Source organism: Oenanthe melanoleuca, chromosome 3 (assembly GCF_029582105.1).
Source record: "Oenanthe melanoleuca isolate GR-GAL-2019-014 chromosome 3, OMel1.0, whole genome shotgun sequence".
In the NCBI taxonomy this organism is placed as follows: domain Eukaryota; kingdom Metazoa; phylum Chordata; class Aves; order Passeriformes; family Muscicapidae; genus Oenanthe; species Oenanthe melanoleuca.
In genome coordinates this window covers 55425179-55450106 of record NC_079336.1, presented here as the reverse complement: position 1 = coordinate 55450106, position 24928 = coordinate 55425179, and the positions used below count along the sequence as shown (strand labels likewise).

At 38.9% G+C, this 24928-nt stretch overlaps 1 protein-coding gene across 2 annotated transcripts in view; it reads right to left on the bottom strand.

Annotated features, from left to right (window-relative positions):
• The window catches only part of LOC130250692 (coiled-coil domain-containing protein 170-like), a 45263-nt gene extending 20378 nt beyond the window's left edge, over positions 1-24885 (bottom strand). Inside the window, exons 1-7 of one of the 2 annotated variants that reach the window (XM_056486605.1) lie at positions 24759-24885; positions 23279-23384; positions 22519-22760; positions 20951-21116; positions 19243-19965; positions 5072-5203; positions 1971-2227 (exon numbers count right to left, since the gene is read on the bottom strand). In XM_056486605.1, coding sequence (XP_056342580.1) covers positions 1971-2227; positions 5072-5203; positions 19243-19965; positions 20951-21116; positions 22519-22760; positions 23279-23384; positions 24759-24808 — 1676 coding nt within the window. In that variant the 5' untranslated portion in view covers positions 24809-24885. Of the gene's footprint in view, positions 1-1970; positions 2228-5071; positions 5204-8463; positions 8513-11853; positions 11921-19242; positions 19966-20950; positions 21117-22518; positions 22761-23278; positions 23385-24758 lie in introns of those variants that run through there. The other variant, XM_056486604.1, reaches the window with a different exon arrangement.
• Positions 24886-24928: the final 43 nt, after the last annotated feature.

Below are 24928 nucleotides of genomic sequence, written 5' to 3'. Positions count from 1 at the left end.
ACACCATGAGCCAAAAGAGCTCTGCCTTCTGCAGCAGACACTGTCCTCAGAACAAAAGTATCCTCACAGCTTCCTCACCTCTGGGCACCTTCCTTTCCTCTGTAGCCCCAATAAAACTAAACCATGAAATGGTTGCTAAACCGTTGTTGTGAGGAGGGATATGTCAGAAGTGAAAAGGTATTAGGCTCAGACATGCCATATATATGCATACCTATATGTCAGAATATTATATAAGATTGACCACCAACCCCACAACTGTTCTGTGGCTCTAAAAATTGAGGTATCCACTCACAAAACCATGGCTGAAAGAAATCAAGAAATCTGAAGTACAAAGCACTCACTTGATAACTTTACGACTAATCTAATTACCAGCAGCAGAGCTGTAAAGGTGTGAGCACCTAGAAAATAGGCAGTCAGGTACAAGAAAGTAGAACACAGCTTTTTCACAGTTTTGCTAGCTCTTCAGAACTAATGAGCAAAGAGAAGGGAAGGAAAAAGAAGAAGAAAAAAGCTTTTGACAGTTCACACTCTAAAAATACCATGGCAATAGACATGTCGAGTAGAAAAGCACCATTTTCAATAGGAGAGGTGCACATCCTGGAAGCCAATCATAGAATTCACCAAACATTTCTTACTATATCCCCAAGGTACAGAATGTAAATATGCACTTCATGCGTGCTGGCTTGCTCTCCCCTTTCATTAGTGGTTTTCAGTGAAAATCTTTTTCAAACACCTAATTAGGACTAATCATAGGCCAAGTACTACCAGGGTGGCCAGACCAAGTGACTGAAGTTCACTGAGTCAACACACTGGTTAGTATGAAGTGACACATGTAACCATCAGCTGAGGACAGCAAAAAGCTTTGGAAGCAAGCACTGCACATTCATGAGCAATCCAACATGTTTGTTCCTTCCAATGAGCAGACTCACTACCTCAGTATCACGTTTTGCCAGAAGTCCAGTGGCATACTCCAGGTGTCCAGTGAACCAGAGCTGGGATTGGTAGAGGTGGAAATTGAGCTTTTTATTTTGCTCACTTCCCTCTTGGAGCAGTCCCCTGGTCCTGATCACCACACATCCACAGAGCTGATTACACAAGTGTTGTACGCCAAGAGAGCAGCCAGGATTTATGACCATAAAATTAATTGTATCACTATAATGGCAGGTGAGTGTGAAACACAGTACTCCAGAAGTTTTTTCCCAGTGAGTTAGGCAAGCAAACAGGATAGGAGGTTTTTCTTCCCTCCTCTTCTTTTTTTTTTCCCCTTACCAGAAATAGCATTTTAAAGAATCTTAACAGCCACTACGTAAGATTGCACTCTCCAGGCAGGGTTTTTGGCAAGTTAGCTGGTAATAAACAAGTGCACTGCAATGTTTTTTTTCTAAGTTTTAAAATTACTTAATTATTCACTTTTAATGCATAAAACCTGGCACAGCTGTGCAAAAGGCTGATTTGGGAAATACAGGTGTCTGGTAAACACTCACCTTGCTCTTAAGTAGACAGTATTGCTAGAGTCACAAATATCAGTCTGGTAATGGGCAGAAAAACCCATTATAAAAGTCTAGATATCTATTAATATGACTGACACTGATTTTGGAAGTTAAGAATATTTTCATACCAATCAATTTTGCTATGAGTCTCCATCCTACAGACCTGAAACATGAGCAATTATGTAGAACTGATAGATAAGTGCTCTGATACCCTATGCTAAGAACAGTACAGTTAAAGGATACTATCTTTTATAAGTTTAATGCATTTCACCTTCAAAGTGCAAAACATTCAAACCTCCATGTATGGACTAACAACTCAAAACAAAATCCAAATTCCAACACCTTCCACTCACTCAGGCGCTGTAGCAGAGTTCAGAACTGTAATAAACTCTAACCACCAACTTATTTGTCATATTGATGACTGTATCATTCCATCATCTCCCCCCAAAAAAGTTGTGTCTTATCTCACGTGACTCATACTTAAGTTTGGCACTTTTCTCATGAAGCTCCTCCTTCAGCTCCAAATTTTCCTTATATGCCCCCTGAGCTGCCAGCTCAGCCTGGTTTTTAGAAGCAGCAAGCACACACAGCTCTTCTTCCATCTCCTGGATTTGTGTTTGCAAAGACAGGAGGCGAGACATCAGTCTAGCATTGTTTTCCTTATAGCTCTCAGCTTCAGCCTTCAGCTTTTGAAAAGAAGCTTCTTTAGAGATCATGCTCGACCTGAGTTTAAGGAGCTATGGATAGAAAAGGAGAATATGAATGAAGAATAGTTTTCCCAGCCTGAAAAGCATGACTATATTACAAGCTTAGAAATGTGACAAGAAACACATTTCTATCACTACAAGACTGCATAGAGGGACACAACTTTACTTTCTTAGAAGTAAGATAAAGCAATGGAAGTTACTGTTGGGTAACACAATACAACTTTTCAAGACAACATCTTACAGGAAGAGAAGGTTATTTACTAATTCAGAACTTAGGAATTAAGTTCTGCTGCACAACCTTAACTCATGTCTTCTATGTATCTGCACTACAGCAAAGTTATTAACATCAATCACTCCTCCCTTTTTTTTGCCTGCTGCCTGCCTGCTTCCAAATCTGGTGCTCAATTCCACAGATAATCTAGAGTTGCTGGGAGTTGTAACAGCAAAGAATCCTGTATATGAATGTAGAGCCTTCTGATGGTTTGAGGCATATTCAGAGGCAAGTAAATTTTTGGAGCATCTCATGCAAATAGTTATTTTTGAGTATGATAATCCAATTAAATATCGCTGTATTTACATGGAAACAGAGCCTCTTAAGGAAGGGTAGGAGGAGGAAAATCACTTTCAAATGTTAAAGACCTCTTACAGGGATGATGTTAGAACTTTCCAAGAGTTCATGGAGTTCAGCAGATTTTCCTCTCTCTTTTTGTTAAAAATACCATTTTCCATTGAAGTATTTCTTCTAGAAGCTTTTCTAGGAGATTGCACTTGAGGAAGACTCACTGGGCAAACAAAATTTTAATGTGTTTTTTTGTTACTAGGAACAAGTAATTTAAAGTGGACTTTTTTGTCTCAAGAAACATTAAGGCATATTTCACCATTCCTATCAATTCCAAATAAAAGCAGCAAGATGCAATCTGAAGGACTTCCATCCTATAACATAAAATTAACAGGCAAATAATTTAGCCAAGTTAACTGCTCTTTATGGTCAGTGACAGAACTTCTAAATCGTGGCAAACATTTTAAGGCAAAAATATTGAAGACATTAAACTGCAATCCAGGACAATGGGAAATCCACGTCTCTATTGGAGTCTTTCAGTATGAGCAAACCCAAGACACTCAGAGAAATCTGAGAGGCCAGTGAGCCAACAGAACAGCAACTGCCTTGGAAAAGGGAGGTCTCCTGCTTCTCCTCTTTCCAGCCACGCATGTCTGTCCTCTCCCTCGTGCTCTGTGTTTGTCTGCCTCCCCCACAAACACCTTCAATAACAACGGATAGAAAATAGTTCACTTTTTCTCACAGAGGAGAAAGAGAATCACAGGGCACAGGCTAACGCTGAGAAATCAGGAAGGAGGATCACCCTTGCAGCAGCACAGCCTTCAATAAGCTTGTGCTTCACATGCAAGCACTGGTTTATCAGACACTCTGGAGCAGCACTGAATTCAAGAAAAGCAACTTGGCTTTTGCTCAGGTTCATGGGCTTCATTTCCATACTCCACCCTCTTCTTTGTGCTAGAAGAAACACTTATATGGCTGCAAGGTGAAATAAGATTGGGAAACTGATCTGGCCAGAATGCAATTCAGAAGGAATTATTTTTCAATTGCATTGACACAACAGTGCACCGTAAAAGCTGCACATACGCCTGTGCCGGCACAAGGGGTGGGGCAGTGTGGGGAAGGAAATGAGCAGCTGAAGGAACAATAGCATTGCTTTGCTTGGCAGCTGGACCAGGCTATGGTATCTTAGAGTGTTCATAACCTTAACATTTCTCTGTGGTTCATCTCCCCATGTGATATTTTTTCGTTTGTCCATTGTCTTTGTGGTCAGTTCCAATAGCAGAAAAAGCAAGAAGAATCCCATATCGTGCATTTTACAGAGCACTCAGCAGAACAAGGCTCTGACCTCAGCTAGGTCATGAAGGTCTTTATTAACAAGAGCATGAACAGCTGCTTTTTTGACTATGCTTTTGCAAGCACTGTCTTGAAAATCCTATAAATCAGTCAGATGTTCTGGCAATAAAGTCATTCACCATTTCCAGTAATAAATTCTTCGTATGAGAACATCAGATTCTCTATGACTCCTTAAAATTTAAACTTAAAGCACCAGTACTGGATAAATGTTAAATGTAGGGGAACCCTGCAGTAACTTCAGCATCTAGTGATCAAATTAAACCTCAGCCAACGCACACTTATGCCTGTAGTTCCGTATGTGAAGAAATGTAAGCGTTTCATGTCTTCTAAAGGCAAATTTTCCTCCACTTTAAAACTGACCACTGCCCACATTGCTGATTTCAATCAAATCAATTTTAACCAGTTATATGTTAAAAAAAGAAATTGTGGAAATAAGGCAGCTCTAAAAATTATCCTGTAATAAATCCTCTGCTGAGAAAAACCACCTACACAGCAGGAAGAGTAGAAAAAGCATGTGTACATGTTCTGCAGCCTCTCTAGCTACAAGCAACCTGAACCTTAGCACAAACACAATGACTTAAATAAAAAACTTGAATAAAAGGGAGAAATCAGTAAAGATAAGCAGCTAGATCTTAACTCACCAAGAAGAACAGGAGGATATCTATCTGAATGTTTATACAACCACAATTTAATTCATTTTCAGGCTTAACATAAAAATATTGCACTTAGATGATGATAAAAAGCTACAGTGCTTCAAATTGTCCAAATACAAACTAATAATCAGTTTTTGATCACAGAAGGAAGAAAAGTAAAAATCATACAGACATTCTAAAAAGAAAAACCCAGAGGTTCTATAGCAAAAGCAAGTTTTGGACTTTCTGCAAGCTTTCTATTCTCTGTATAAGGTGAGTGCAAAATATCCTCAGGTTTGGAGAAGGATTTGAAAATATTTTTAGATGTACCTCTGACTGGGCAGAGTCATACTTCACTGAAAGTGCTGCAAGTTCACTTTGAGCAGTTTCGGCTGCAGCTCGATAGTGATTCATCTGCTCTCTAGTGACGGGAATATCCAAAAGAACATGACCATGAGATTCCTGTGAAGACAGAATGAAGACAAAACCATCAGACATCACATTTTTTGAACGTTTTTGCTTCAGAGCTTTTTTTTTTTATTATTAAGCTGCTCAAGGGCATTACTCCAAATATTCTAGAGTACTATTCCCAGAGTAACATGCACTCACTGAAAAATAGGTTATACAGTAACTCTTCTACAAGTCACCACTTCCATCGCTAAGTTCAGCCACCAACACCAGTGCTAAAGTAAGATAGTCCCCCTCAACAATCCCATGACCTCCCATTATTTTCAGCTCTGGCTATTTCCAGCAGTTTCTATATATTTAGTAACATTCAAAAGGTCCCTTTTTACAAACTTATCCAATCACTCTCTCTGTATAAACTTTAACTCAAAGAGAGTCCTCAGGGATCTCTTATGCAAAGAATCACTTTGGTTTTTAGACTTCAGATATACTGCACATCCCCTCATTTCTCGTTCAGAAGAAATGTTGAAAAAAAGCAATGGCTATCCATCTTCTCTGTGCCACTCATTATTTTTTCAGGTTTCTATCATATCTCACCTCCACAGACTCTCTACCAGGTTGAAGGGCCCAAGCCTACTCAGACACTTGTATCTGCTCCTCCAAGTCACTTTTTGGCTTGCCATTTTCTTTTTTACTTCTAACCTTTCAAGGTTAAAGGTCCTTTTGAACTTGATCACTTGGACACAACTTCAGTTTCCTGACTTTCCCATCCAGCTATAACCATAATGACTTCCTTTCATTCTTTTTCAAGTCCTGATTCCATGGCAAGCACTGCCTCTGTCTTTCTAGTACAGTCTCCTTCACATCATTTGTACAACACTTTTAGCTGTGCCCTTTAGATTCTATAGTAGGCTTTCTCCTTTTAGTGGTGTTCTGCTCTTCTGCATTGGAGCAGGAATGTGCTGGATTTCTTGGCCTTTATTACTTAAGTCTTGCAAGATGAAAAGTCAGACCTGAAGTCTTGGTAAAGTTTCATTAGACAGAACTTTTTTTTTTTTCTTTTTTCAATCAATAGCAATTAAAAATGATGAAGTGTAACCTCTCCAGAATAGAACAAGTTTAGGTTACGTTGGGAGCACACATGGCAGAGAACTGAACATAAGATTTGTTCCCCATCAGCTCTCATACAGGACTTAAACAAAACTGCAATCCTGGTACACTTGGGTATGATCTACAAAATTCATAACACCCCAAGATGACTGGTGTTGGGAAAAGGTATTGCAATGGAGAAACAGACATCTTCTCTTCATGCTTTTCTACATTAGCATCAATTTCCAGGCTGAGATAAATTACAAGTTCAGCCCCTACCAACTAGGGGGAAAAACCCTGAAGAGCTTTCCAAATACGTGAACAATTAGTAAAATAAGCATTTATCATGCAACACAGAGAAATCCCTGAGGAATAAGGAAAAACTACTGATTTAGACTGCAGCAGAAAATAAATCACCTTGGATTAGTTGTTAAAGTATCACCAACCCTAATCTTTCTTCCCTGTGCTAGCTGACACTGGATTAGACCCATCAAGTTTAATTGCATTCATCTCCTTCAAAAACACTCAGCTGTGCTCTTCCACAAAGGAGTTGCCACTCTGATCAAGCCAGACTGACACCTGCAGAAAACTCAGGGCCACATAGAACACAGAACATAATCTTGGAGATAAAAGGGCTCCTAATTTTCTCAACACTTTATCACTCTTCTGAGGGAGTGAGGGAAAGCACGTGCAATCTCCTCGCTGCTTTTGTCTTACTTTTGCTTGTTTCACATGTACAACTACAGGAAATTCTTTAATGTAGAGGGTATTTTTCTAACTCTGTAATACACCAGGGCTACAAAACCATGGATGGAGATTGATAAATGCATGAATGTAGGTTTTTCCTTTTCTTCCCTAAAAAACCACAACTTATGACTTCACAGAAAGGAGTATGCCTCAAAACTGGTGAAATAAATACATTTCAGAGTATAGCTGAAAAGAAGTACCCATTCGGCAGCAATAATCAATGTAACAGCTTTAGAGCTGAAACTTCCAAAATCTGTGTTTTTCCTACAAATTAGATTTTTAAATGATGAGCGCTTCAAAGATGCAGCTACATATCCAGAAGGATTTATAAGAAGTTTAAATGAAGCCAAGTGTCAATGAGAATTACTGTTCAACTCATCTATAGTCCTAATGAGAGGCAGATCTCTGCATCCTCCTGTGCCTTAGTAAGTATAAAACCAATCATGTGGCACCACGCTAGGAAAGTTGACATTATCGTCACACTTTCAGCAGGAAACATGCATGCTCTAAAATTAATAGTTTTCTATGTTTCTGTGAGTTGCCATCAGCCAGTCACAAGTCTGATCTTTAATCAGACCTATCAGACAACTCAATTAAATTGGCATGACTTTACTATAGCAGTAAAATTTGTAATGCAGATGCAGCACTTTTCTATCTGTGGAAAAATTCAGATTTTTAATGTTTCATGAGTACTATGTAACTTAGGCTGACTTTTAGTCAGGAAAATAGAATTAATGAAGTGTAAAAAGAATTAGAGAGAGTAGACAGAAGAAATCTTAATATATTAAAACTCAATCAGCTCTAAATAACCTAGGTTTTGGGTGTTCCTCCCACTCACATTACTAACTTTTTTTATCTCTTTACACTTACCTGCAAGAAAATGAAGCTTTCATCTAATTTCACATACTAAATAGAAGCTAAGCCTATATTTACAATACTTAAGAGAAATATTTACTTGGACCTTCAGTTTTATTAATAATAGGTGTTCTTTAGAAGACCAACAATACATGGTGATTTTTACTGTTGACCATTTTTGTTTTGACTTTTTTTATCAAATAATTGCCTTTATCTCCCTGGAATCCAGCCTTTAGTTGGAAAACTTCATTTGATACAGAAACAACAAAACTACAACAACATTCAGTAGTTTTATACCTATCTATGTACTTTGAAATCAGCCAACTGTTAAAGTTGCTCACTCCCATTCTGCTTTTGGCAGCTTCTCTTTCATTTCCTGCTGTGTTTCATTTTTCAGCGCTGCCAAATACCACTACCACTGCCATTGCCTGCACACAGCCCAGACCCCTTTCCCAAAACACATAATTTAAAAAAAAATCTTTTTTGAAACAGAAAGCCCCCAGAAGGCATTTAAGCACTCATCATCACCCTGAGTGGCTTGTCAATGCACTGCCATAGACTGTACTCAGGGCAGGGATTTCTTCCTCCCATTCCCAAAGGACCTAAACACATTGGGGTTGACATACCAAAAATGATGACTCACGAACTTTTGTTGACTTCATTCTTCCTTTGCTTCTACAGAACAAATGGAGGGAAAGAGGCAAGAAAGGCTGAAAATTAAATAGATTTGTAATATGATGGCACATTACATTATTTTTTCACAGCATGAAAGCAGAACACCATGGGAAAGTTTCAATAGCATCCCATGAGCTCTGATTGTCTCCACAGTATTCAAAAACACCTCTAACCAAAACAGGCACCTTCCTGTTGACTTGTCCAGGATACATTCACCAGTTCAGCTACACAGTCAGCCTGCATGCAGTGATTGCTTCCTTTTCACTGCTTCTCAGGTGCTCTAAGTTTTTATTTGATCTCTCCTTTTGTCCTGCATTTCTTCTATACTGATATATTTGAAAAGGATCTGACTTATAACACAGGATCCATCTCAACTGAAATACATCTTTTTTTCCCCCCTCAGATGTTAATCAGTGGGCCCTTTTTACCTACATATTTGCACAGGACTTGGTACAGTGGTTGGATTCAGTGGGCTATTCAATGATTTTTATAAATCCCTGTGTCATAACTGTTCACATTCTGAAATCAAACAAAACTAGATATCCCAAATCTGCAATGTTTTTTCTTCAGAGAAATGAATATTCATGAGTGTATATGTGCATAAAATTTTTCTAACTTCTGAAAATACAATGCAGCAGCAGAGGAGGATGATGATGATGATTATGATGATGATGATGATGATGATGATGATGATGATGATGATGATGATGATGATGATGATTATTATTATTATTATTATTATTATTATTATTATTATTATTATTATTATTATTATTATTATTACTTGGTAGCAGCAGCCAGCCAGCCAGCCAAGCAGCCAGCATGCACATCACTTCAGAAAAAACAACAATAAGCATGAGAAGGTTCAGACACTATTCCACAGTGACTCAGATTTTGTTAACACATACGAAAACAGCCTAAAATGAATCACACAATCGATAAGGTTGGAAAGGACTTCTGAGAACATCAAGTCCAAGCTATGACCATCACCACCATGTCAAACAGATCATGGCACTGAGTGTCACATCCAGTCTTTCCCTAAATACCTCAGTGACTCAACCACCTCCCTGGGCAGTCCATTCCAATGTCTAATCATCCCTTCTGTAAAGAAATTCCTCTTGATGCCCAACCTAGAAGCTCTCCTGGCACAGCTTAAGACTGTCCTCTTGTCCTTTCACTGTTTAGCTGGAATAGCCTGACTCCCTGATTGGAGTCACTTCATGGGGTGGGGAAAAAAGGGTTCACAAATTAACCATCTTATATGTATATTTTGGGTCTTCTTTACAGAAAATACTTCCCCAATTCACCTATCAGGGATCTCAAAATGTATTGATAATTATATATTAACAGAAATCAAAATTTGCAAGTAGTATTTCACAACTATTTCAGTTCTGTCACTTGCTCTTGCACATTATAAAGTGTCAGAAACACCCAAATACTTTTGATCACTATCCACTCAATAAAGTCCTATTTCTCCTTGCTGATTCCTTCTTGTAACTAGGTCCAACTCATTGCTTGCAGTGCTTTTTTTTTGTTATTGTTATATACCTATGGAGTTTTTCTGCATTGTTGTAATGTTCCAGAAACATGTAAAACTAACTTGAGTTCTCATCAGCTCAAATAAAACCAAAGAGATTTTCTAAATTCCTTTCAGAAGGGTATTGCTCAGCTCTACCCTCCTCCCTTTGCATTAATCATTGAAAGGTATTACTGAAAAGATAAAAATCACTCCTGCTGTTTATCTGCTGAAGAGGCCGATTTCAAGCTTGATTAATGGGCCCAAATAAAAGCTCCATTACAGGCAAAATTTTAATGTTACCCACTGCTATCACTACAATAAGCAGTTAAAGCGTTTTCATCTTTTGTTTTTCTCTTAGGATGAGGTGACTTTGCATCTAAGTATTATAAACGCATTTAATGTGATGAAAGACAGCAGTCATCTGAAGGCAATTAGAGAGACAAATCACCTACTCTAAACATTACTTAAAGTGCTTTCTGGTTGAGTTCATCCTTTGTCTGTACGGACAAATTAAGAAATTTGGAACTCCCCTGAAACTTTCTCTCACCAGCTTTTCCAAAATGATTAACAAGGAGCTGCTGTGTTTATTCCCTAAACAATAAAAAGGGTAATTGATAAGAAAAATTGCTTATGCAGGGATTTGTGCAAACATTTTTTTCTACTGTATTTACTTCATCAGTGCTAAATAGAGTTAAATAACTTCTGTAACATAACTACTTAAATGGAAGATTTAAAAAACAGACCATCATGCAATGCCAACAGCTGCAATTTTCCTACAATACCTACTATGCTTGACTGCAACCAGCAAAATGCAAATATTTTAGACATACTTGAGTATATTGGTGTATACACAGCTAAAAACTCATTAGTGCTGTAGTTTGATTTACCAGTTGTAACTTACATTTTATAAACATGTAATTTCTAGCGTGTTTTCGAGTCCCAAAATCAACACTCACAAACTATTTGACTTCAGGCTGGTTAAAATATGGAGCAGGCTGCTGTCAACTAAGCAGTGCTAGCAAAAAGTTTGTAACTGGGTCATAACAGTTGTATTTAATATAATAGCAGTTGTTTTTGCCACCACAAACTACCAAAATTCTGGGGTTTTTTTGTCTCAGAACAATATAGCTTCATTACAAAATTGATGTTCAACTATGAACTGTTCACACAAATTTTTCATCCTTTGGAACACGAAACTGCTACAAGGTTCCTATTATATCTTTAGTAGAAGGGTTTGATCCTGCTAAGCAATATCCTCTAGTGTCTCCCTTAAATTCACATCAAAGACAGCAAACCAGTTTCAAAGGAGGAAGAGATGCAAAGAAGAAATTCTTAGATAACTAAAAATTCCTGCTCTGTGAAAGCTACTCCCTTCTGCAGCACTTAGTAAGAAAATCTTTCTGGCCTTGAACTTGTAAAGATAAGCTGTAATGACCAGCTGAAGTTCATGGGCCTGCACCACGCACGGACCACCGGGTACAGCTCTGCACCTGCAGGAGTTCCGCTTTGGGGCTGGGCTTTTGTTTGGTTGGGGGGTTGGTTTTTATTTCGGTTGGTTGTTTTTTGGGGGATTTTTTTTTTGGGGGGGGGGAGGGGGCGTGTTTAAAGGCGAAATTAAACTGAATATTGCAAAGATGACTTGCAAAGGGAGGTTACAGCCAGCCTGCGTCGGCCTCTACAGCAACACCGAGAGAGAAGGGGGAGGGAAGGGGGGCGATTCTCAAAATCGGGGCTTTGTTCCCTAACAGGGAACTGCCGAAAAACCCCAATCCCGACCCCAGCAGCCCCTCGGCCCTTTCTGCCCGGCCCCGTCCCTCGTTACCGCGGTCCCGGCGCTGCCCCGCCAGCCCGGAGCCGCTCCCGGCACGGCGCGGCCCTGGCAACGCGGCCGGGCCAGGGCGGAGCGAGGCCCGGGCCGGGAGCAGCCTCCACCGGGGAACCGCACAGAAACGCCGCGTTTGATGGGCTTGCTTGCTTGTTGCAAGTAAACATTTACCTGGGAAAACTGGCTCATGTTTTCCCTCAAAAAAAAAAAAAAAAAAAAAAAAAAAAAAAAAAAAAAAAAAAAAAAAAAAAAAAAAAAAAAGAAGAGGCGAGCGGAGCAGAGAGCACATGAGCGGCGGTTCCTGCTAGCCAGGCAGGCTTTGCTTCTCCCCCCAGAAGCTGCCGCAGAGCACCCCCGCAAAAGCGGCCGTCCTTCATCTTCCTCAGCCTTCCTGAGCTGCCGCCAGCTGAAAGAGCACCCCCTCCCCACCTTTCATGCAAATAAAGTGGATAAACATGGGAGAAGAGGAACGGAAGGCTGCAGGAAAAGAAGGTTAGAGTTGAGGGTGTATAGGGGCTGCACATCATTTTCTCTGAAGACCCTGCGAGCTTCAATCAGCCTCAGGGGACAGTGCCATCGCGCACCATTTCTGCACTCAAAAGTCAACAAGTACTTCACCTTTCTCAGGAGTGCTGACTTGATCACATTTTCCAGAGGTGAAGATGAAGAAGCTAGGGATAGTATTAATTTTTTTTTGTCCATGTCCCTGTGTGCCTGATACCGTTTCACCGCTGCTGCCGAGGACACAAGTCCCCAGCAGAGGGTTTTGCCGGCGTGGGTCACGCTGCTCCAGGGTAACCTCTTCTACAACCCCAACCTGTGAAGTATTTTTGTTGGGTTTAATTTGTACCGGCAAATAAACTCAGAGGAAACCTGGCACACGTTTTACTATCCACTACAAATTTGAATAAAAAATATCATCCTGGATTTGTCCAGCATTCGACTACAGCCTAATCCGTCCTACTGTTGGAGCGGCGTGCAGATGCAGGAATAAATGATTGTGAAACTTTGTCCTAACTTCCCTGAGCTCGAGCACACTTCCCCATCGCTAGTCCTGCAGTGCCACGGCTCGTTCGGGAGTCACACTTCAGCTGCTTCTACAGCCTTGGGGATGGGGAGAGAGTGCTCATACAGCTGTATCCCGCTATCTGTGGAGTTATTTGTCCTTAAAAAAACACACTTTATTCTGATGAACTGTATCAAGAGTTACAACAAAAGAGACAAAAAAAAATTAAAAAAAGATGAAGAAAAGCAGAAATGTCATGTAAGACTGAAAAAAACAGGTACAATACCCACTCTTCAAGCCATTTGACTGAGAAAAAAACTACCTTATTAACAATGCACACACTTTAAAATTCTTTACCCTTGTTTACTAGTATTTAAAAGTAGAATTTTCAAAAGAATGTCATGTTTCTTTTTCCTTGACAGGAAATAATTTATGAAGGGGTGATTTGGGATTTTTAATTCTAAATAATTTCAAGGAGTAATTTTCATTAATTAAATTCTTCATGTTATATTTCATAAAATATGTGTGAAATGATGAAGGATGTTCTCAGCCTTTCTGAGCAAAGGATGCAAATCTCCTGAATACAGGTACCTAATAAAGCCACATCAATTTTTAACACAAAAAATAATTTATAAATTACTACAAACTTTCTTTTCCATTAAAATGCACAGTGTTGAGAAAAGATGTTAAAATTGATCAGTGTTATGAAACTCCAATTCCAGTACCCAGTACACTCAAAAATATACCAGCTGATATTCTGAGGGTGTCTAAATGAGAATGGATGTGTAAAAATAATTTTAAAGCCAAAAGTCATGTGATGATGTCCCTGTGATAAGCTGGGGTCAGCAGTTTCCTGAAGGAAATAACCTGTTTTTACAACACTGGACTTCCCCCCTGGACAAAGGGGGTGGTGAAAATGCAATACACACATGGGGGAACTAATCAGGCTTGGGAAAGTAGTGGGAATCTGTGTAAGTGAAATCTGCTGGTGCTGATGTAGTAGGTCATTTTCAGTTCAAGGAACTTAAACCAGATACAGAGTCTAAACTCAACCCAGGCAGCTATTTTACAAATCCTCTGTATGTGGATCTTAGCTTTCCACATATGTATGAAAACTCCCTGATTTGCCCCAAGCAACTAGTTCCTGCTAATGCTTCCATCACAATCCAGCAAAATAGCAGCAAAACTTCCAAGAGCCAATCTAACATCATGGATGCAGTCAGAGCTGTGTATCCAATACATGACGAAGGCACTCAAGTGTAGCTCTAATTCAGGATTACCTGAAAACAAGAATACAACCAACTGTGGAAAAATGGGATGCTCTTTCTTTGCATAAAGATACTCGAGCCCTCACTGCGGGTTGTAGGCCCTCCTGTCTGGAGGAATTTACCTGTCTCCTAATTCCCTAACCTTAGCCCAGGGACACACATGCTCATTGAGTGGAAATAGGACCACTATGCAGGTAACACAAGAGTCACTGGACAGAAGGAAAAGTAACTAGCTTGAGGGAGCACACCTGGACCCTAATCCTTTTTCCTGAACAGCTCTGCCTTTAACACAGATCCTAGACTAAAATTAACAATTATGTATGTATATAAACCATCCAGGACCAGAACTCAGTGCACTTCCTGACCTATGACAATTAATTACCATTAATTACCATTACCATTTTTTTGGGAAGTAGGAGATAAGAGATGAAACCTATTCCAAATGCAACTGCATGACATGCATCATCAGGCCTTTCATCAATTAGAGTCACTCTGAAAGCATCAGCCTTACCGTGGTAGTGTGAGACTAATCAATTAGTTAATATTAAGAAAGCAAATAAAAAAGCCCATAGTATATATCTTGATGTATCTTACCTCAGCTTTTAATCTTTTACTTCATTAGACTTGGAAGAAGTAAGTGGAATCCCAGGAAATATAAATTTCCACAAGGATGAAAATTCTTCTTCACAGGAAGTTTGAAAAGATTATGTCACTCACTGAAAAGTGATACAACAGGAAGCAGCACGCAAGTACTGAATATGTTTATTCACTCTAAGTTATCGTAAGAGGACATTTTGTATTTTTTTCACAGTGGAAACAAATCCAGATGAGCCAAATCTCAAAAAAGCACTGTAAATAAAAACTCTTCTCACAGCATGTCTGCAGAATCCACAACTGCAAAGCTGAGGCAGAATGTGGATAAATCCATAAACTAATTTTTAATTCATGTAAAAATACACGTATGTGCACTTTTTATTTGCAGGCTGTTAGAAATAGAAGTGTATCAGCAAGAATAAAAATGTACAGAAGTTTTCAAAACCTTTTTTAGGAAGAAAAAAAAAACCAAAATAGAAGCAAACAATAAACACAAACTCCATGTTAGAGGACATTTTTCCTACATGTGTTCTGCCACTAGCATATGGTAAAGAAAGAAAAGGACCACTTTAACCAGCACATTCTCAGTTTTATTTTAAAAACCTTAGATAAGTGTTAGGTGAATTTCAACTTACATTTTGCTTTAAATAAAAATAATTACAAGCTTTTGTTCTGTAATTTTGGGTAAACAGAAAACTGGTAAGCAAACAAACTTTAGTGAAAAAAACCCAACAGTTCTGTATAAGATTCCATTTTGGAATTTTTATTTTAGACACAATTAAGGGTTTCTTTTTAGATTAAAACCGTTTCATAGAGCAATTTTCATGCAACAGAGTAAACTTTTTTCCTGTGCTGTTTGACAGCACAGGAGATAAATGTTCACATGGAACAAGTTGTTAACCATGAATGCAAATAACACTATGAACTTTAAAGAAACTATTTCAACAACAACAGTTAGGGTTTATGGGACATCAGCAAGGTATGCAAACCAAAGTGTTTTGGAAATATTTTAGTTACAGCAAGAGTAACACCAAAATATTCCCATTTTTGCTGAGAACACATGGAGCACCTATCACTTCTAGAAGTGATTCTGGAAATGACACCATCAGCTGCGCCAACCTTAGTAAGTAATTACCAGATACATTTAAGAGATTCTCAATTATTTTTAAGGTTTTGAAATTTTAACAGGAGTGTAAGTAGAGTAAAGATTAGAAAATTCCTTTTTTTTGCCTTGTCTTGTTACAGAAGAACATTTTATAATACTACCTCTTGCATCTGTATCTTTCAAGATCTCATTGAATAAATATGCTTTACAGATTTATGCATAAAAGCTGTTTCAAGAAAAAAATATCAGGAACTAAGACCTGAATTATTTTAAGTTGGCTTCCCCAGCCACTGAAATAGTATAACGTCTGACTTGCACAAAATTATATAATTTATTTCTATATTCTTACAAGCTTCTAGTCATACAATCAACTTATTTTCCACATCAAACAATTTATTTTAAGAAACCTTATATACATAAGAAATTATTGTAGATATCTCACATAACTTATCAAGTATTCAGACAGATGTGTGCACTGCCTTTCACTGTGCCTGACATTACTTTCCTCCTATTTCATCAACAATGAAAGTCATCAACAAAAACTGACTTACAAATACAGTTGTTTAAAAGGTAGAAAACAAAATTAAAAAGTAAAGAACATTTTTTTTTGTTGTGGTCTGTCCTCAGAATTACTGAAAATGCCTTTAGCTTTTGCAATAAGTATTCAAATGGCATATGAAATGAAAACCTTAAAAGTTTGGATGTACAAATCAGTGGCTACCGAGTTATACTGTAGAAGCATTTTGGGCAATCAGTTGTAATACAGATGTATTGAAGCAACTTTCTTAAATATTCAAGTAAAAAAAAATGTTACATTATAGCATATGCTATTGATCTAACACATGCTTCAGATTATTTTGAAATCCACCTAAATGCAACAGGTTCATGCGGCCATTTCATTAAGTTATATTAGAAAAAGTAATTAACACAGAATAGCTACAAAAGCATTTCCTGTTTTTAAGTAAACTATATCAAACCCATCAACAGAGCACCATGCCTCACTGGAATATGTCTTCACAACTTTGTTGTGTCATGGGAGGCTGTAACACTGTATTTACAGCAACACTGATGTTATTTTTTCTTTTTTTCATACAATCAATCAAAATGTTACAAAAATATAGCCAACCAACAAACACAAAAGTATGCTGCCTATTTAGTTCTGCCTAGAGATAGCATTTTGCAATTACAGCTATAGAAGTCAAGCATCTGGAAGTTATGGCTGTGCATTCTTTACACAGTCACACTGTGTGTTACCACATAAACTTCTCTTTGTGAGGGGCAAAAGATGGAAAGTGCACTTTTAATCAGCTGGAGAATAGAACTATTTTTTTTCAGCATGACATCATGCCATACATTAGCATTCACATGCTAAGCTAAGAATTACACATTTTGTAGTAATCTTCATAATTCAGTAATACTGAGCAAACGCCGCTGCATCTCCTAATTGATTTTGGATTTTGTAGGACTGTATTTATCATAACTTCATACTATTAATTTTCACCAACCTGCATTGTGAGTTCCCAGAAATAACAGCCTGAAAGCAACCTGGGCATAGGGACACATTAACAACCAGCAAAAAAATTAAGTTTCTCAGCATGTGTAAGGAAGAGGCAAATCTATTTGTCAAGGGTAGCCTCAACAGTGACCTTCTCTTCTTGTCCATTATACACTTTTAAACCTCTCCAGCAAATTAAGCCAGCACCTCACAAACAATCTGAGTGCAGGCAAAGCAGATTTCATCCCAAATTCATTTTGTCTCTCTCAGTAAGGTATGATGTTCTCATTTCACATATTCCACAACTTCCATTTCTCTGTTCTTGACCCAAAGCTGTTGCTTCAAAATGCACTAGAAACAAGTTAACAGCATTTTCAAAGATGAGACACTGAGGCTGCAGTGCACAGATTCATCATGTTGTTTAGATATTTGATCAAAACACTAAAGCTGGAGTGCTGCTGAGCTCTCTCCAGACAGAAACTTTCAGCAGTCTGACCTTCAGCTTTCTTCACTGGATTTCTAATTTCTGCAGTTCAATCAGGTGCCTAAGGATGAGGATGAATTCACCTTGTAGGAGTACTAAGCCAAAGATACAAAGGGGATGCGAGAATTAAATCCAGACCTCAAAATTATAACCCTCCCTACAACGGCCTCATGAAATTCCTTGCATCTTTGTTTTTGAATACTTGACCTTGCAATCTTAAAATACCTTCAGATTTAAGAAGAAGAAACTAAACACAAATAATCAAAGTCATCAGCATTTGGATTTGGAGTGATTTATCCATTGTATAGATCTTTGTTGCATGAACATAACATGCAGCAACTTTTGAGACCAGGGAGAAGAGTAGAAATGGGCACCTAACAACTCCAGTTAACAGGAACCTGTATGGCATATGCTTCTCTACCCTGTACTTCTCAGTGCAAATGAGGTTGTATATCCTCCCTGAAATTTAAGGCATCCTTCTTAAAAAACAACCAACAAAATAAAACTACCTAAAAAAACACATTTGAAAAATAAAGAGAATTACCACAACAGAAGGAAGCAGCAGTGCTTGAACCTCATACATACACTGCTGACAGGCTACCTGCAGATCAAGTCTGCATTAAATCTAAAATCTATTTAATGTAACTGCTTGGGTTTCATTAATTTTTTTGTTTGGAGAGGCTGTGTGCTTTTTTTTTGGTAGAGCTTTGTAAATAAACAGTATCTTCAATATTCTTAAAATGAGATTGTCCTTTCTCCCACTAATCTTCCTACCAGATGGGACAACTCTCCTACAGGCGAACTGGCTAGCAACATTCACTTGTGCTTTAAAATTGAAATTCAGTTTTCAATTCTACATGAATATTTACAAGCTGTCACCCAATAACTTATCACTTAATGTAACACTACACTATACTCAAAACATCAAAAGAATCTGTCTGTAATTAAATTCTGAATTTTCTAAAAATACTAACTTTCATGCAATGCATGAAATGACATGGAGCACAAATTATCCTGAAATAAGTAAATTCATGCTAATGTGCCATTGGGGAAATTGTTTCTGAAGCAAATTTTTCACTTGTTAAGCTTTCATTCATTAAACTCATACCCACTGATGAGGAAAAAATATTATGGACAACCAAACATTCCTCTTAATGATCTGCTGACATTGGACATTAAGAAAACAAAATGCATTGAAATGCAGATTGATTTACACATATGAAGAGAGTTTACAAATTTTTGCACAACATTTAAGTCTTTTGTGGGACAAAAACAACAAATCACTTGAGAGGAAAAAGCACAAACAAAAAAGAATCTTTAGTGATGCCAAGCATGGAACAGAGAAAGTTATTAAACTTAATCTCTCTTTCACTTTCTCTCTTCACTTAACTAGAGACTAGCATCAAACTGAACTACCCCATATTTTCCACTTACCATCCACTCAGGGTCAGAAGCCTGAATTTGCTCACCTTGTCCAGGTTTCAGGCCAACCTGAGTGTCAGATTTCAGAGTTCTCAAACTACAGAGAGGCGCAGGATGAAACTTACTCAAGGCTTGATGAAACGGGACACTGCATTCCCATTTTCTATCTCCTGTCAATTTTCTATAGTTTAGATCACCTTTGAAAAGAAGCAAGTTTGACTTCTGTAGCTCAGCATACAAGTCAGGAGCAACTTCACTCATACTGGAAAAATCATGTGGTAAAGTCCAAAACATGTGGTCACGGAAAACCCAAACTCCCTTTTTCAAATTCCCCTCCCAGTTTATCCCACATCTAGACATCCACATATGATTAGCTGACCCCAGTTGTTTAATAGTCCAGTTAAAATCATGCTTTGTGGTATCTGATACATACCATGGAATACTTTTTCCATGAAAATAGACTTCATCAGCTAGCTTTGACGATAGCAAGAAATCAGCCAACACAAGATCACTTACAAGTTCAAATCCAGCATTATCCAGGATTATGTCAACTCTAACATTACTTCTTTCTGTTCTATTTTTTTTGGCATTTCCAAGTAGTGACCAAATTTTTTCCATATCATTCACTAAGATGTAAGGTATCATGTTTTCCAGGGATTGCAAGGGACTAGATTTCTGAGAGCTGTCTTCACCAGCTGAAAAAGAAAGGTCACACTTATTGCCCCACAATGACACCTAGAAGGAAAAAGAAAAACAAAACATTTTCTAAGTCTCACTGTAGTTACATTCTCAACTTCATAAACACTGAAGATTTTGTTCCCTTGTTTTTGTTTTAGGTAATAAAGGTCCTAACTACACATATTCTTTCAAGCTTTAATAAAACTCAACTTCTTGGGCAGGTATCTCAACATAGATAAGATTTTGTGGAATAAACCAAACAAAGCTCTGTATTTACACAGGCGTCAGAAGTGACAAAGATGGAAGATTTAGATCAACATAAACACACTGATCGCAAGGCTCAAAACAGAAATATTCTCCATACTGCAATTCCAAAAAATATCAGTGGTAACACACAAAAAGAAATAATAAAAGCAGATTTATTTTTTTATTACATGCAGCCAAATAAGTACTTCAGGTATATGTATTTTAAGTACCCACTAATGAGCCCTTTGTAAAGATTCATCAAATACTTGGCGTACGCTGTCGCCAGCTAATGGACTTACTTGTAATCCTACGATACTTTGGTGTTTCTACCCAAAGGCACTATATTCCAAGAATAATACTGTTATAAAGCTTTTAAACCACTCCTGACCCAGACTAACTTCTAATTTTTTCTCCAAAGAAGTCTAAAAACATTTAAAGTGCCAAGTAAAATTAACTGTTTTCAGAAATTATAGGTAAATATCAAAAAGTTCATCTGGAATTTGACTTAAAATATTTGAGAGATACTGCTTTTGAACGAAGAATTGCTGCGTTTTCATATACTCAATGAAGACCAGCATTAACAAAAAAGTGTCACATTCAATACAAATACACAAAACATAAATATTTTCAGAATAGCAGCAATATAGTAGGACTATCAGGACTCCATCACACTTTTACAAACCAAAGATCTATATATTAATTTCAATATGAAGTTCAGATTCTTTATAACCTCAAATTCTTGTTTGTTTCATAGGAGAGATATTTTCAATTCTTGTGTTAAGCACTACCCGTTTACCTGCAATAGCTTAAAAAGTTCCTCCTGAAGTTGCTTTTCATCTAGATCCTTGATGTTCTTAAGAAGTTCCTGAAAGTAAGTGCATAAGGCAATGATAGCTTCTTGGGATTCAAAGAAATTTTGAGCCTTTCCTTCCTTAAATACATCAAAGTTGTCAATAGGTGGGCTAAAAAGAGAAGAACAAATATGTTAACATACTTCCTGCATTGTTCACTACAGCACATGTAAAGAAAGCTCAAAAGTCAGCTTTTTTAGATTATACTACACTACAGGCCCTAGTTAGATTTTCCACTTCTAATTCGTCATATTAGATTTTCCCACATCTCCCTAACAGCCTGCTATTGCATCTTGCTAAAACAGATCCTATGCAAGGCATCTTTACATAGCAATATATTCTGAAAGTGAACAAGTATTCCATCACAGCAATTGTGGGAACTGTACATTGAAGCACTTTGAAGTCCAATCTTCAGACTTACAAGTGTAACTTGTAACTTAAAAGTGAACTAAATCAAGAAAAGCTGACCTGATTTTAAACGTGTTTGTGTGTGCTGAAGTGCACTTCCCATACCAAATTCTCTTCCAGTGATAGGAAGTTATTGCTATGAAAGTCTTTACTATGATTTTGGAAAATGGCAAATAAGAATGCTGTAATATATAAAAATTATAGACCAATCTATTATGAGACATGTTTGCACGATGACCTTTCAACAAATGATTGAACTCCATCCAAGCATATGCTTAAGAGCAACTAAATAATGGAGATAAAGAAACTTAAAAGCTAATAATGAAAAGTATCTGCTCAGCTTTTAAAGTGCAATACAGTGGATCAACCTCATATTTGAAGCTTTTGGTACAAGAGTTCTAATTAGACAACATGCCACTAGAAACTGAGTCCCATTACAGTGTTTGCATCTCCACAACACTAAGGGTAAATCCGGTACTTGTGGAGCTTTCAAATTTTTATGGCAGCAACAGGATCTTAAACTGTTCATTCCTACCCCATGACGTTGTACTGGCACATCTCCATGGACCAGCACAACAAGTTTTTCATGCCCAGTTATTTTTAACCAGTATCAGCTCCCAAAGTTTGATGCAACACATGGTCTGCAAGCACTGCTGGAACTATGAAGCTGGTGTAGAATGAACAACAGGGGCTGCTTAAGATAGGTCTACTGCTGTAAGAAACAGTTCTCAAATGGTAACTTCAGATTGCAAGCAGGAAAACAAGTTGGAATTCCCAACAGATTTATGGGTTTCATATTTTGTGTTTAAGGCTTAAGAGAAAATTCTAGACCAACAAACCTTGTAGAAACACTACATGATTTTCATATCTCAATTCACATAAGTATGCAAGGTCAAGCTATACAGTCAAGCTTAAGAGTTTTCATGTAAATCAACTCACCAAAACTGAAGCACAAAAAAATTAATAAACTTCTGCTGAATGCAAGAAGTAAATGCATTAATTTTAAATCTGAGGTGCAAAGCTTTCCTCGCTGTCTTTCTTATTCCCAAAATAAAAATGGAAAAGAGCAATGTTTTGCGAAGTAATATACCAAGCCAGTACTTACTTCTGTGCTAATGCTGCATGGATTCTTCGATACATGTAACACTCTACATACAGCCAAGGGGACTGAAACCAACTTGGTTCTCCATTTCCATTTGGTAAATTTCGTTGGTAGTCCAGGTATTGGTTCCACAGTGCAGCATCAGGCAACTCATCTTCCAAAGGGGTCACTGGCTTGTCTGTTTGCAGCTCATTCCGCAGTTTGGAGAGGAAAGATATAGCTCTCTTCTCTGCTTCAACACCCTTCTGAAAAAAGTGGAGAACAAAAGTTCCTATTCTGTATGTTTACTCCTGTAGAGACACAGATCAACTGTTCATAGCATGTGTGATGTTTTAATTGCCATATGAGAGTCCCTGACAAATCACAGCTTGATTCAACAAAATACATTTTGGTGAATAAAGCTCATTTCAGATCCAAGAGCCTAAAATGAATTCCATATGGAACTTATTTTTAGACAGGACTTTTTGCTCATTAGAGGTGATGAGAGTGTTGAAAGAGTCATGTTCAGAAGGTGTTACTGTCTGTCAAACACTGCATCAACACAAAAAACCAAGTAGTGATGCAGCTGCAGCAGCAACAAATCAGAAGGAAAAGGTTAGACAGAAAAGTATGTTACAGAACTAATCAAAAATAGCTGCTTCTTCTAAAAAATCAGACAAAAGGATTGAGACCACCAAGTCTCACCAGTAAAAACAAAGCAGAGAAAGGGTCTCAATGGCTAGAGGGGAATAAACATCAGGGAAAATAGAGACCTTACTCTTACCTCACCATGTTCTTCAAAAAATTCATTTTTATGTCGATGCAAAGTATCAATAACTCTTGTGAGGATCTGGGGAAGTCTGTCTTTAATTGTAAAATATGCAAAGGATCTAAAAAAGAGAGGATCAGTATTTTATTATTGTCAGCAAATTATGAAACGGTTTCAATTTTTAAAAACAAATTAAGGGTTTTGTGTTGCTTTGGGCTGGGGTAGAGTTAATTTTCTTCACAGTAGCTGATATGGGGGTTGTGGTTTAGATTTGTGCTGGAGATAGTGCTGACAACATAGGGAGGGATGTTTTCTTACTGCTGAGCAAGGCTTGCACAAGTCAAGGCCCTTTTCTGCCTCACCCCACCCCACCACCGATGAGGCTGAGGGTGCACAGGGTGTTGGGAAGGGACACAGCCAGGACAGCTGACCCTAACTGACCCAGAGGCTATTCCAGACCATACGGTGTCATGCTCAGCATGGAAGCCAGGAGGAAAAGTTGGCAGGGAGCCACTGCCTGGGCATCAGTCTGTTCGTGGTGTGCAATTCCTTTCATTTGCTTTACTTGGTTTTCTTGGGTTCTATTTCTCTTTGCTCTTTTCATTACAATTTATTATCATTCCAGTTATTAAACTGCTCTCATCTCAGCCCACAAGTTTTCCCATTTTTACCTTTCTCATTCACTTCCCCCCATCGCACTGAGCTGTGTGGTGCTTTGCTGCCAGCTGGGGTTTTAACACAACAGTATTAAAAGTAGCTTTACGTGCCCTTAAAAGTGGACAGCAATAAAAAACCAAAGCAAAATGAAAAAAATTTCAAACTGGTCAGGTTCTTGTGCCTGCTCTTGCAGAGGATTATAAACAGCAGCCTTTTCAAGGAAGGAAAAGCTAAATTACTGGCACTGTCAACACAGCGGAAAATTGCAGTTGGTTCAAGGCTAAAATGCGACCTCTATTGCTAAGATACCCAAACGCAAAACCCAAGAAATGTAAAACTAAAAACACAGATATCTGCTCGAAGTTTATCACGTATCTCGTATCAGCAAGCGAACTTTCCATTATATTCGTGATACACTTGATAAACGTTTTCTCCAAGCGCTGTTTATGTACGAGGACAACGAACAGAACGCCCCACGGAGAGCGCACAGCCGGCCTGGAGGACGATTTTCCTGTGAGATTCCTACGCGGTGGGTTGGAGCCCCGGAGCCGAGCAGCGGCACCGGGAGCACGGACCGGAGCCGACACCGCCGCATGGCCGGGCCGGGCCGGGCCGGTGACAGCGGCGGCGGCAGCGCCGCGCCCATAGCGCCGCCTACGGGCCACGCGCGCCGCCGGCGCTGCCGTCCCCGCCCGCCCCCCGGGCCAAGAGCCGCCCCCCGGCCCCGCCCGGCGCCCGAAAACCTCCGCTCCCTGGCGGCGGGGCGCCGCACGGCCCCTCAGCTCCCTGCCGCCCCCCGCCTCGCTGCCGGTGACCAGCGCGCCAGGCCGTGACGGACCCCTTAAACCTGCCCGACAGGGAGACCGGGAGAGCCGGTACCGCCGCCATCTTGCTCCGCCCCCCCGCGAGCCGGCGCGCCGCCCTCCCCCCGCCCCCTCCCGGAAGCGGGCCCGAGCGGCGGCCGGACGTTATTGGCGCGCGGGCCGCGCCCCGCCGCGCGGCGGCGGA